Source organism: Borostomias antarcticus (assembly GCF_949987555.1).
Source record: "Borostomias antarcticus genome assembly, chromosome: 6".
Lineage (NCBI taxonomy): Eukaryota > Metazoa > Chordata > Actinopteri > Stomiiformes > Stomiidae > Borostomias > Borostomias antarcticus.
In genome coordinates this window covers 6,357,982-6,370,481 of record NC_140239.1, presented here as the reverse complement: position 1 = coordinate 6,370,481, position 12,500 = coordinate 6,357,982, and the positions used below count along the sequence as shown (strand labels likewise).

The following is a 12,500-nucleotide window of genomic DNA, read 5'->3' as shown; positions in this document are numbered from 1 at the left end:
TTGGGCTAGGTTGGGTTGGGTTGGGTTGGGTTGGGTTGGGTTGGGCTGGGTTGGGCTAGGCTGGGTTGGGTTGGGTTGGGTTGGGTTGGGCTAGGTTGGGTTGGGTTGGGTTGGGTTGGGTTGGGTTGGGTTGGGTTGGGTTGGGCTGGGTTGGGCTAGGCTGGGCTGGGTTCAGCTAGGCTGAATTGATTTGGGCTAGGTTGGTTTGGGCTGGGCTGAGCTGGATTGGGGTAGGCTGGATTGGGTTGGGCTAGGCTAGGTTGGGTTGGACTAGGCTGGGTTGGTTTGGGCTAGGCTAGGTTGGGTTGGACTAGGCTGGGTTGGGGTAGGCTGGGCTGGTTTGGGCTAGGCTAGGTTGGGTTGGGCTAGACTGGGTTGATTTGGGCTAGGCTAGGTTGGGTTGGGCTAGACTGGGTTGATTTGGGCTAGGCTAGGCTGGGTATGGCTAGGCTAGGTTGGGTTGGACTAGGCTGGATTGGTTTGGGCTAGGCTAGGTTGGGTTGGACTAGGCTGGGTTGGGGTAGGCTGGGCTGGTTTGGGCTAGGCTAGGTTGGGTTGGGCTAGACTGGGTTGATTTGGGCTAGGCTAGGCTGGGTTGGGCTAGCCTAGTTTGGTTTGGGCTAGGCTAGGCTGGGTTGGGGTAGGCTGGGTAGGGAGCCGACGGGAAGAGATGCATGCCTGCTACTGTAGTTTTCTGGGTGGACTCTCCTCTGACCCTTGACCTTGTCTGTACCCTTCCTGTAGATGGACACGATGGAGGCTCTGGGGGAGGAGATCAGTGGGATGGCCCGATGCCCCTACGACGCCAAGCACGCCAACGTCGCCCTCTTCGCCGGTAAGGCACCCTATCTTTACCGATATTCGCCATTTACTCTACTAGGACGCCTCCGTCTGTTTTTATGATAATGACGCACCGACAGAGCAGAGAGCGGTTTTATGCGCTTTTGGTGAAGTAGAGAGTGACTCGGTGTGTGAATAATGTTTAATGGAGCTTTATCAATAAACCACACAGTAGATGGCTCATTATACAAGACAAATGAGATGCATCCACAAGCTTTCAATTCCACCCTCAGCCTTTATACACACGCTAGAGAGAGAGAGAGAGAGAGAGAGAGAGAGAGAGAGAGAGAAAGAGAGAGAGAGAGAGAGAGAGAGAATGAGCACAGGCCCTGTCAAGGGGAGACAGAGCAGTATTTACAATATTCAATGCCGTACTTGCAGAGATAATGTTTCATATTCCACCTTCGGCACGCTCTCATATTAACACAAGCAGTGATTTGCTCCACGTCGCCATAGCGCAGCGCAGTTCAACTCCGGGACACGCTTGCTCGGCGTCCGCAAAGGAGGAATCCACCGAGCGGGGCAGGCCAGAATGTGGCCAGGCCCCGGGACACATGGAGCTTTTGTGGTATAGCACCCAAAAAAAGGCGGGGGCGGGAAAAAGCTGGAAACTTCCGCCGAAAAGCTATGATTAAAAATAAGTCACAGAAGAATTAAAGAGCATATGAGTCAGCTTTCCCTCAACGCGGCTGAGCCCGGTGAAGGGGCCTGCTTCTACAGCGATTCAGCCTCCATTCAGATTCGGTGCGGAAGGATTTATGGGATTGGTGTTTTTCGCTGTGTTTACAGTGAGGCGGAGAGTCAACGCCTTGTTGACCACTTAATTTGTAGTCAGGACTTGGAGCGAGAACATAGGAGTGATCGGAGGGACTCCACCACTTTGTGGTGCTCTGGTGGTCTGCTCTGCGCAACTCTACTCTGCTCTGCCTTGCTCTGCTCTGCTCCACCCTGCTCTACTTTCCTCTATTCTGCTGTACTCTACTCTATACTCTACTCTGATTCGCTGTACTCGGCTCTGTTCTGCTCCACTCTGCCCCGTTCTGCTTTCCTTTTCAATTATGTAGTTAGAGTTTCCAAAGCTGTCGCCCAACTAAAGCTGAGGTCATTCTAGCCGCGGACAGTGTTCCCTTGATGTCTGTGTGTGTTTGTGGCTAGTGTGTGTGTGTGTGTCCGTGTTTGTACATGTGTATATGTGTGTTTGTGTATGACAATGTGGCCGGGTGTGTATGTGTTTACAATCTGTTTGTTGCCTGGCAGGCTGGTTTCTATGTACGTATCCCGCCCTCGGGTCCCGAGTGTGTGTGTGTGTGTGTGTGTGTGTGTGTGTGTGTGTGTGTGTGTGTGTGTGCGTGTGTGTGCGTGTGTGTGTGTGCCTGTTTGTGTATCAGAGTGGAATCTGTGAGTGGGTGTGTGTTTGTGTGCTGTTCTGCCGATCAACACAGATGACTAAACCTCTCTGTCCCCCCCCCCCCCTCTCTCTCTCTCTCTCTCTCTCTCTTTCTCTATCTTACTCCATCTCTCTCTCTTTTACTCCATCTCTCTTTCTCTCTCTCTCTCTATTTTACTCCATCTCTCTTTCTCTCTCTTACTCCTCTCTCTCTCTCTCTCTCTCTCTCCCCTTCTCTTCCCCCTTCCCTCCTCTCTCTCTCTCTCTCTCTCTCTCTCTATTTTACTCCATCTCTCTTTCTCTCTCTTACTCCTCTCCCTCCCCCTCTCTCTCCCCTTCTCTACCCCCTTCCCTCCTCTCTCTCTCTCTCTCTCTCTCTCTCTCTCTCTCTCTTCCTCTTTCTTTATCTTACTCCATCTCTCTCTATTTTACTCCATCTCTCTTTCTCTCTCTCTCCCTCTCTTCCCCTTCCCTCCTCTCTCTCTCTCTCTCTCTCTCTCTCTCTTTCTCTTTCTTTATCTTACTCCATCTCTCTCTCTTTTACTCCATCTCTCTTTCTCTTTCTCTCTCTCTCTCTCTCTCTCTCTCTCTCTCTCTCTCTATTTTACTCCATCTCTCTTTCTCTCTCTCTCTCTCTCTCTCCAGAGGGGAGGCTCTATTCGGCCACGGTAACAGACTTCCTGGCGATCGATTCGGTCATCTATCGTAGCCTTGGTGACAGTCCCACACTGCGCACCGTCAAACACGACTCCAAATGGCTGAAAGGTGAGCAGGCCGCCGCCACCTCGCCCGAAGACTGAGGGACGCGGGCCGACTACTCAGGGACACATCAGGCAGACGTGTGTGTGTCTGTGTGTGTGTGTGTGTGTGTATGTGTGTGTGTGTGTGTGTGTGTGTGTGTCTGTGTGTGTGTGCGTGTGTGTGTGTGTATGTGTGTGTGGTGTGTGAGAGTGCATACATGAATGAGCAAGTTTGTGTGCGTGCGTGTGTGTGTGGTGTGTGGTGTAAGAGTGCACGTATGAATGAGCAAGTTTGTGTGTGTGTGCGTGTGTGTGCATGCGTGTGTGTGTGGTGTTTAAGAGTGCACGCATGAGTGAGCAAGTTTGTGTGTGTGTGCGTGCATGCATGTGTGCGTGTGTGTGCGTGTGTATGTGTGGCCCCTTTATGCAAATGCCACCCACAGCGTGTGATGTATTCACCCCCCCCCACCGGTCCCCCACAATGTTTAATGTATGTAGCCAGTAAATTGCTCACCCCTGGGGACACGCCTCTACCAACTCAACCTGTCAAAACGGCACGGACACGTCTGTCACCCCCCCCCATGACAACGACATCCTCACAGAGATGATGGATTCTGCCTCCCTGGGTGTGGTGTCTCAGCCCCCAAGGCGGTTGATGACATATACTACACAGTACATTCATTGAGAGAGAAAAAAGGGCCCAGGTAGAACCATTTTATCAATAAAGGGTTCTCACCGGGAAGGTTTTTCCCCACGCGGAGAACAGAAATTAACATTGTTGTATCTCTGCTGTCTGCATTCCAGAACCTTACTTTGTCCAGGCGGTTGATTATGGAGACTTCATCTATTTCTTCTTTCGGGAAATTGCCATGGAGTACAACACAATGGGAAAGGTAGGGGGAAGTTGGCGGCTAATGTCCAGTTCAATCACACCTAGACTACTTCCTCTTCCTGGGGAGGGACAGGAAATAAACAGGAAGAGGCTGTATCACATATCAGGAAGGGAGTGCAGGAAAGACCATCGCCGTTTTCAGTAATAGAAAAACATTAACAGGATGTGGATCTAAAATTAGTTTAAAAAGAAAAACAGATCACTGGATTGTCGGCAAATGTAGTTTAAGTCTAAATATACTCCATCAAACGTCTGAGTTTGCTGCTGTTTGACCTGTCACTTTCCCATCCAGACTTTCTACGTTTTCCTTAGGAAAGAGATAGACAGGGAAAAAAATATGAAAAGAAAGATTTTTTTGAAGGAGTTTTGAGAGAAGAGAACGGGGATATATTGTTTATGAATTTGAGCTCAGGGGGATCTAAAACGCATTCTGCTTTTATCCTTTCATTTGGCTTCTGGTGAAGGTTTAATTGGAAACCTGCTAGCAGAAAATACGATGTGGAAGTTTATTATCAATGTTACATACAGGTACAGTACCTTTTGATGAAATGGAAAGCAGAGAGGGAGAGAATGAGAGAGAGAAAGAGAGAGAGAGAGAGAGAGAGAGAGAAATTGACTTTCATCTGATACACTTATGCAGTGGTGAATTTTTAAACCCAGAGCAAATCTCTATACCAATAGCATGAAGAACCATCTGGTGCAGTAGGAGCAATTAGGACTGAGAAATGGTCTCTCTATGGGCCTGAAAACCCCGATTGATTCATTAGTTCATCAAGCTTTCTCCCCAGTACTGAAATAGACATCAGTGTTTGGGTCTTTTATAATGTACAATATTTATGTACCAGTTCATATTAGTTCGGTATATTTGCCCTAACTATATTGCAAAACGTAACGTTTGTCTTAGACCTGTGAATGAGTATACTGTATGAGCCAGCCAGCCAGACAGGCAGGCAGTCAGACAGACAGACAGACAGACAGACGGACAGACAGACAGGCAGGCAGGCAGGCAGACAGACAGACAGGCAGGCAGACAGACAGACAGACAGGCAGGCAGTCAGACAGACAGACAGACAGACAGACAGGCAGGTAGTCAGGCACATTATCTTTAGTTTGGTGAAATACTCCCTGATTTCTACAGCTAGAAATGTGAATAACATAAATTCCTATTAAACTTGACAGACTCTCACACTTGCCCTCTCAAAACGCCTCTATCTCAACTTCCTACCTACCAACTACCACAAGTTTAACACACACTCCTCAACAGGCCTCGGGTGTGTGCCTGTGTGTGTGTACGTGTGTGTGTGTGTGTGTGTGTGTGTGTACGTGCGTGTGTGTGTGTGTGTGTGTACGTGCGTGTGTGTGCCTGTGTGTGTGTGTCTAAGAAACGACTCAGTGACATCAGTGATGACATCATCACCCTGCGTCCAGGTGCTGTTCCCGCGCGTGGCGCGCGTGTGTAAGAACGACCGCGGCGGCTCCCAGCGCGTCCTGGAGAAGCAGTGGACCTCCTTCCTCAAGTCCCGCCTCAACTGCTCCATCCCCGGCGACTCCCACTTCTACTTCAACATCCTGCAGGCCGTCACCGACGTCATTCACATCAACGGGCGCGACGTCGTCATGGCGACCTTCTCCACGCCCTACAACAGGTAGAGGGGGCGTGGGGGGGGGGGCGGTGCTGAGGGTGGGGGATGGGGGGTTGGGGGGGGGGGAGGGGTATAAAAGGGCTATCCTGCTGGTGTCATTTGTCAAATTGTCTTGTGCCCTCGAGTCACGCTGGCACATAATCTCATATTTCCACATTATTCACACTGAGAATGGGAAATTATAATTCAAGGAGGGAGAGGTTTTTATCTAAATTGAAAATTACAAAGTACGCAGTCGAGCTTCCCAAACCCGTACTGTATTGTAATTTTTTTACGGGGATCTTAAGTAGATAAGCCAGTTGCTTGCGACAAGGCAATTGAGCGTGTTGAATGGCCGTTAAAGCCCAATGAAGCGGCCTGGGAGTTTCTATATAAGCGAATTTGATCTGGGCATGAATTCCACTTAGCGGGTGGACCGCTGAGCAGAAACACATTCTGGCTGGAGGTGGCATTCAGGATTTATTTGGGTCGTTCATTTAACAAAATGTCTGGGCGTATACTGTAGCTTTGGGGCCTGCGTCTGTACACAGCGTGGCCTGTTGTGGCTGTGTTCCTATGCTTGTTAATCACAGTCCAGGTCGCCAGCTGTCGGGGACAGAAACCATAACCTAAAACTGACCCTTAAACCTTCTGCTCTGAATGTAGGTCTGTACACACTCTGATTAAACGGTCTTCACTTGGCCCTGTTACTCCAGCTCTTCAAAAGACCCTTTTGTTTGTGAAATGGCTGCAGGCACCTTTGCTCGGTCATTCAGTCAACTCAGTTTAGTTTATTTGAAAAGGGACAGTGCATATTAATAAACAATAAAATTGTAAATACACCAGAGTTAGCCAAAAGGCTAATTTTCATCCATAGTCCCCAGCCAAGATGTTATATAAAAAAGACTTCCTGGTTGGTAAAAAATAGTTCTACCTGGTCATAGTTCTACCTGGTGCCAAAAAGTGTTTTTAAGCGGGATTTTCACAGGATTCCAGTTAGAAACGTTTATTTTTCTTGGCCGTACAGTAGCTCTGAGTCTGAGGTCAGCCAACAGTGGCCGATTATTGAGATATACTGTCCAGCCAAGGCCTTGAGGCTAGCAGACTGACAGACAGACTGACAGAGTCCTGCTCTCTGGCTGGGTCTCTGCAGCCCACACATCCGATACACCTCCCCCACAGAGCAGGGTGACACACTCATAAGAGATTCAGCGCTAAGCTACTGTACGTGTTACTGTACGTGTTAGCTCGCCGGCTGACTGACTGAGGGGCGCGCTTGTTTTCCCCCTCCCCAGTATTCCGGGATCGGCCGTCTGCGCGTACGACATGGAGGAGGTGGCCAACGCGTTCACGGGGCGCTTCAAGGAGCAGAAGTCCCCAGACTCCACCTGGACACCTTTCCCTGAGGACAGGGTCCCCAAACCCAGGTGACATCACTGTTCCCACTCCCCCTCCTCCTCCTCCCTCTCTTCCTCAGCTCTCTGCTCCCACCCCCCTCTCCTGTTTACCCGGAACCCACACACACACACACACACACACACACACACACACACACACACACACACACACACACACACACACACACACACACACACACACACACACACACACAAACACACACACAAACACAATAGCGACGGCTTAAAAGAACTCGATATCAGCAAATGAAGCATGAGATCATTTTCCAGATGGCTGGCTAATTCTACAAATGCACCAGGCTGATCAATCTGCCATGTACACATGCCTAATTATCCTGCAAAGAGCTCCCGGCCTGCTTCACCCTCTCTCTCTCTCTCTCTCTCTGTCTCTCTCTCTCTCTCTCTCTCTCTCTCACTCTCTCTCTCTCCCCCCCTCCCTCTCAGAAAAAAAGACTTCAGAACAAAGATCGAGGCAGGATAATTGTTAGTGTGCGGTGTGTGTTTGTGTGTGTGTGTGCGCGCGTGGGTGTGTGTGTGTGGGCCCATATGGAGGCCGTTGGAAGCCGCAGACCTCTGAAGGCCTCTACAGGGTGGTGATTAGCAGGAAATGATGTGTTTGTGCGAAGCGGGGTCAGGTGTTAACGAGACCTGATACTTAGCTCTGGTTAAAATTATTTAATTAAATTTTCCGACTGCGACAAATCTGCTGAAAGCAAATAGAAGTGCGGGCTTTTCACGGATGTCGCCCGGGTCCATCCGGCAGCTGTGGCGGCTCCTAGGCGCACACCCCTCAGGCGCCGGCTCTGCTGCTGCTCTCTTTGTTAGCCGGCTAGATTACATCTCAGATTGGAGGGGACAGATCTAATTTCACATTCACGGTAGTGAGTAACACCGCACTGGACCGAAACCTGCGTCACCGGGAGCCAGAACGTGTCGGTCGCCTGACCAGGACATGCTATTGTTTACGCCGTCACGAGATATTTTTGGGCCGTTCGGAGTATCAAAAAAAAAGAACTGCAGCTCAATATTAAAGGGACCCCGAGGAGTTTATTTTTGGTTACGAAACAGTCTCATTTTAATGTGGGTGAATCTACATTACCTACACTTGTTTGTGTGTCCATCTTCGACAAATGTCGTTTCTTCTATGTAGTTTATTTTTGGATTATTATTTTGTGGTCGGGTCGTTCAGAACATCCTTGGAATGACGAAACAATTTACTGCAGTAGCCTACGCCGCCGACAAGAGACAGCGTGAGCAAATATGACCGTTATATATTGTCAAAAGTAACGTTTCTAGTAAGACCTATGTAATTACCTCGTCGGTGGCCATCGTTCCGTCTTCAAAACACCCGGCTCAGGCAGCTAAGATTTACGACTGCGCGGGGAGGCTCATGGGAAATGTGGTCTTTTTGGGCGGAAAACACTTCCGCTTCCAGAAACTCCTCGTAGGGACTTTAACATAACATGAACAGCTTAATGAGAGAGCAGATTAAAATTGAGCCGTGTCTGGATAGAGTGTGTTCTGTGATGCGAGGAAATGCTTGCGTCGGTACGAACGGCAGCTGAGAGGTGAGAGAGAATCGGCTGTTAAAGACAGCTTCAATTTTATAGCCTGACTCCTCTCAGTCCTTGTAAAAGAGTGGAGAGATAGCTCTGTCCTTGGCCCTGTCCCAAGATGACCCTTAAGGCCTATCTCAGACAGTGTAGCCTATACACTATACTATATTATCAACTGACAGACAAAGCTACGACTGTAGGCTACTACTGCAGCTTGCAGGTGTGTTGGAAACATCTTGTCAGTGCACAGCTGTAGGGAACAGCTACAGATAGATACTGTAGTTTCTGGATGAGTCATGATAAAACGGCCTAAAACCTGTTTTTCTGTGCTCCACCCCTCCTCCCCCCTCCATCCTCCTCTACCCCTCCTCCCCCCTCCATCCCCCTCCATCACTCTTTCCCTTCATCTATCCCTCATTCCCCCTCCATCCCTCTCCAACCCCCCCCCTCCATTACTCCTCCACCCCTCCCCTCCTCCTCCATCTCTCCTCCTTCCCTCCCCCTCCATCTCTCCCCCTCCCCTCCCCCTCCATCTCTCCTCCTCCCCTCCCCCTCCATCTCTCCTCCACCCCTCCATCTCTCCCCCTCCCCTCCCCCTCCATCTCTCCTCCTCTCCTCCACCCCTCCCCCTCCCCTCCCCCTCCATCTCTCCTCCACCCCTCCCCCTCCTCCCCCTCCATCTCTCCCCCTCCCCTCCCCCTCCATCTCTCCTCCTCTCCTCCACCCCTCCCCCTCCCCTCCCCCTCCATCTCTCCTCCACCCCTCCCCCTCCTCCCCCTCCATCTCTCCCCCTCCCCTCCCCCTCCATCTCTCCTCCACCCCTCCCCCTCGATCTCTCCATCTCTCCTCCTCTCCCCCTCCCCTCCCCCTCCATCTCTCCTCCTCTCCCCTCCCCTCCCCCTCCATCTCTCCTCCTCTCCCCCTCCCCTCCCCCTCCATCTCTCCCCCTCTCCTCCTCCCCTCCCCCTCCATCTCTCCTCCACCCCTCCATCTCTCCCCCTCCCCTCCCCCTCCATCTCTCCTCCTCTCCTCCACCCCTCCCCCTCCCCTCCCCCTCCATCTCTCCCCCTCCCCTCCCCCTCCATCTCTCCTCCACCCCTCCCCCTCGATCTCTCCATCTCTCCCCCTCTCCCCCTCCCCTCCCCCTCCATCTCTCCCCCGCCCCTCCCCCTCCATCTCTCCTCCTCTCCCCCTCCCCTCCCCCTCCATCTCTCCTCCTCTCCCCTCCCCTCCCCCTCCATCTCTCCTCCTCTCCCCCTCCCCTCCCCCTCCATCTCTCCCCCTCTCCTCCTCCCCTCCCCCTCCATCTCTCCTCCTCTCCTCCTCCATCTCTTCCCCTCTCCTCCTCCCTCTCCTTCTCCTCCATCTCTCCATCTCTCCTCCTCCCTCCCCAGGCCTGGCTGCTGTGCGGGCAGCTCCCCGTTGCTGGACAGATACAAGTGGTCCAACGAGTTCCCCGACGACACGTTGAACTTCATCAAGCAGCACCCTCTGATGGACGAGGCCGTGCCCTCCATCACCAACAGACCCTGGTTCCTCAAGACCATGGTCCGGTGAGTACTGCCCGGGGTTTGACCCCCGGGTCTTCAGGGTCAGGGTCTAGAGAGTACTCCCAGTTGAGTAGCATTTGGTGTAACAGAGGTGTTTTGGTAATAATGATAAAAAGGGGTTTCAACCTTATCTTATGTGACAGGTTGTCTCCTGCCTATTACTGCTAGCGAAGATAGTATCTTTGTGAAAGAAGCGAAGATAGTATCTACGTGACAGAAGTTGTACCGTGGTCTGGTCTGTCTTCTGCCTGTTACTGCTAGCATAAGGTACTGTAGTACAGTATCTATGTGAAAGAGCCTGTTTAGAGCAGGCAGGGTTGCATTTCAGTTTGAAATTTATAAAATTCATAAGATTTTTTTCCCACACACACAGATCTTTACTGTATGTTGAGTGACTTTGACATTGCAAAGCTTTGCATGCATGTGGGTTTTTTTCTCTCGCTGAGAGCAGCTCAGTTTGGTCGGTCGGTTGGCCGGTCCACAAAAATGTCCACAAATATTCGGTCTGGCTTCACCGTGGTCGCAGCTATACCGAATTTGCGCCTGTTCGTTAATAATGTTATATAAGTTGACGAGATCTCCTGTGTAGAAAAGGCGTATGGAGAGCTGGTTTTATGGTGTCTATGCCCCTGATGCAGGAAGCCAAGTGGAAATGGCATCTGTAATAGGAAATTATCCTGGCATAGCCAATTCCAGCTTTGGAAGCAAATTGTATAAAAGCTATCCATTCTGTTCAGCCAATCTCTCTATACCACAGTATGGAGGGAGTGGAGATGGACTCAAGGATGCCCCCCCTTCGTTGACATCCCTATTATTCTGAACAGAGCAAGACCATGCATGAGTAGTCCTTGAGATGGCCGTTATTTTAGCTGGACATAAATGAATCCACATGGTCCTTGTAGTTCCTGTTATATCTAATAGGACTAAACCACCAAGGTTGAGGTTCTAGGGAGGTTTTAATTGAATGGTGGACCAGGGGGCTACGTAGATATGGAGGCATTGAGATATTGAATGTAATCTCAGAGAAAGGGATCGGAGTGGGACCAAACCCAGGGTGGCCTTGCTCTTCTCCTCAGCGGTGTGAGTTGAGGAAATCACATTCTATGGCGTACTTTAATATAATCTCATGGCTTTGTGTGTGTAGCTAGTAAACTAGGATGGAGGACAAAAAAAGCTGGTTCCCTAAAAAAATGTCAAGATAAAAACAGTTTGTCTTTAATCATTTCTATCTCCTTGAATTAATCGCAGTGAGGAAATGTGGTTTGCATGCACGGAGGGCTTGTGTGAGGAGGACGGCAGCAGCATTTAATTGGGGATCTTATTAGATAAAACCCCCATTTGGGTTCAGGCAGAAGTGAGAATCCACCAAAGAAGAGAAAATTCCCTAAATTAATTTTTCTTTAAACCCCTCCTCACATCTCCTCTACACTCATCTCTTCATCTCTCCTATCCTCTGTTCTCTCCTATCCTATTCTCTTATCTCCTCTCCTCCTCTCATTTCCTCTCCTCATCTCCCGTTCTCTACTCTCCTCTCCTCATCTCCTCTCCTCATCCCCTCTCTTGTCTCCTCTCCTCTCCCTCCAGGTACCGCCTGACTCGCATCGCCGTGGACAACGCGGCAGGGCCCTACCGTAACCACACGGTGGTCTTCCTGGGCTCAGAGAAAGGCATCATCCTGAAGTTCCTGGCCAAGATGACCAGCGGCTTCCTCAACGACAGTCTGTTCCTGGAGGAGCTCAACGTCTACAACCCAGACAAGTACGTCCTGTTGGAGGGTCTGTGTGTTCTACATTAGAAGTAACATAGAACTAACATGGAAGATTGCCTGAGCCCCAAGCCAAACCCCCAGCTCCAACCTAGCCCTAGCCAAAACCCCGACACTGACCCCGACTGCGACCTCAACCTCGAGCTCAACCCCAGCCTCAGAACTAGTCCCAACTCTCCAGTCCTCTAACTTTCTAACCCTAGCACCCGGCCCCTGTCTCAGCCTCAACCCCAACCCCAACCTCAGCTCCAGTCCCAGCTCCAGCCCCAGCCCTAGCCACAGCCTCAGAACTAGTTCCAACTCTCCAACCCTCTAACCTTCCAACCCCAGCCCCAACCCCAACTCCAGCCCCTGTCCCAGCCTCAGTAGTAGCTCCAACCCTCCAGCCCTCCAGCCCAAGCCTCAGACAGACATCCATCTGGCTACTCTATCATTTAGTAGAGTTTTATCAGGTTACACTCCTCGACCGCAAATACTAAATGAAAGAGGCTGAGGCCGTAGCTGCAGCGTCTGGGGGGCTCAGACCACAGCAAAGCCCCGTTCTGCTCAACTCCCCATGATTAAAGCGAGCAGGGGAAGACTGTGCCGGTCGCCAAGGCCTGACAGTAGTTCGCCTTTAATACGTGATGAGACGAGACGCACTGAACTGAACCCATCTGAACGAGGGAAAATCAGCCGTGGTCTGCCAAAATAAATATTTAGATGAGGACAGTTGATGGAGGGGCTCAAT

At 50.8% G+C, this 12,500-nt stretch overlaps 1 protein-coding gene across 1 annotated transcript in view; it reads left to right on the top strand.

The window, feature by feature from the left end:
- The window catches only part of sema6a (sema domain, transmembrane domain (TM), and cytoplasmic domain, (semaphorin) 6A), a gene marked incomplete at both ends in the record, with an annotated part of 64,414 nt that overhangs the window by 27,705 nt on the left and 24,209 nt on the right, over nt 1–12,500 (top strand). The window contains 7 exons of the mRNA XM_084439648.1: nt 745–835; nt 2,873–2,992; nt 3,772–3,860; nt 5,288–5,505; nt 6,777–6,908; nt 9,850–10,008; nt 11,590–11,763. Of these exons, the coding sequence (XP_084295774.1) occupies nt 745–835; nt 2,873–2,992; nt 3,772–3,860; nt 5,288–5,505; nt 6,777–6,908; nt 9,850–10,008; nt 11,590–11,763 (983 nt within the window). The remainder of the gene's footprint in view (nt 1–744; nt 836–2,872; nt 2,993–3,771; nt 3,861–5,287; nt 5,506–6,776; nt 6,909–9,849; nt 10,009–11,589; nt 11,764–12,500) is intronic.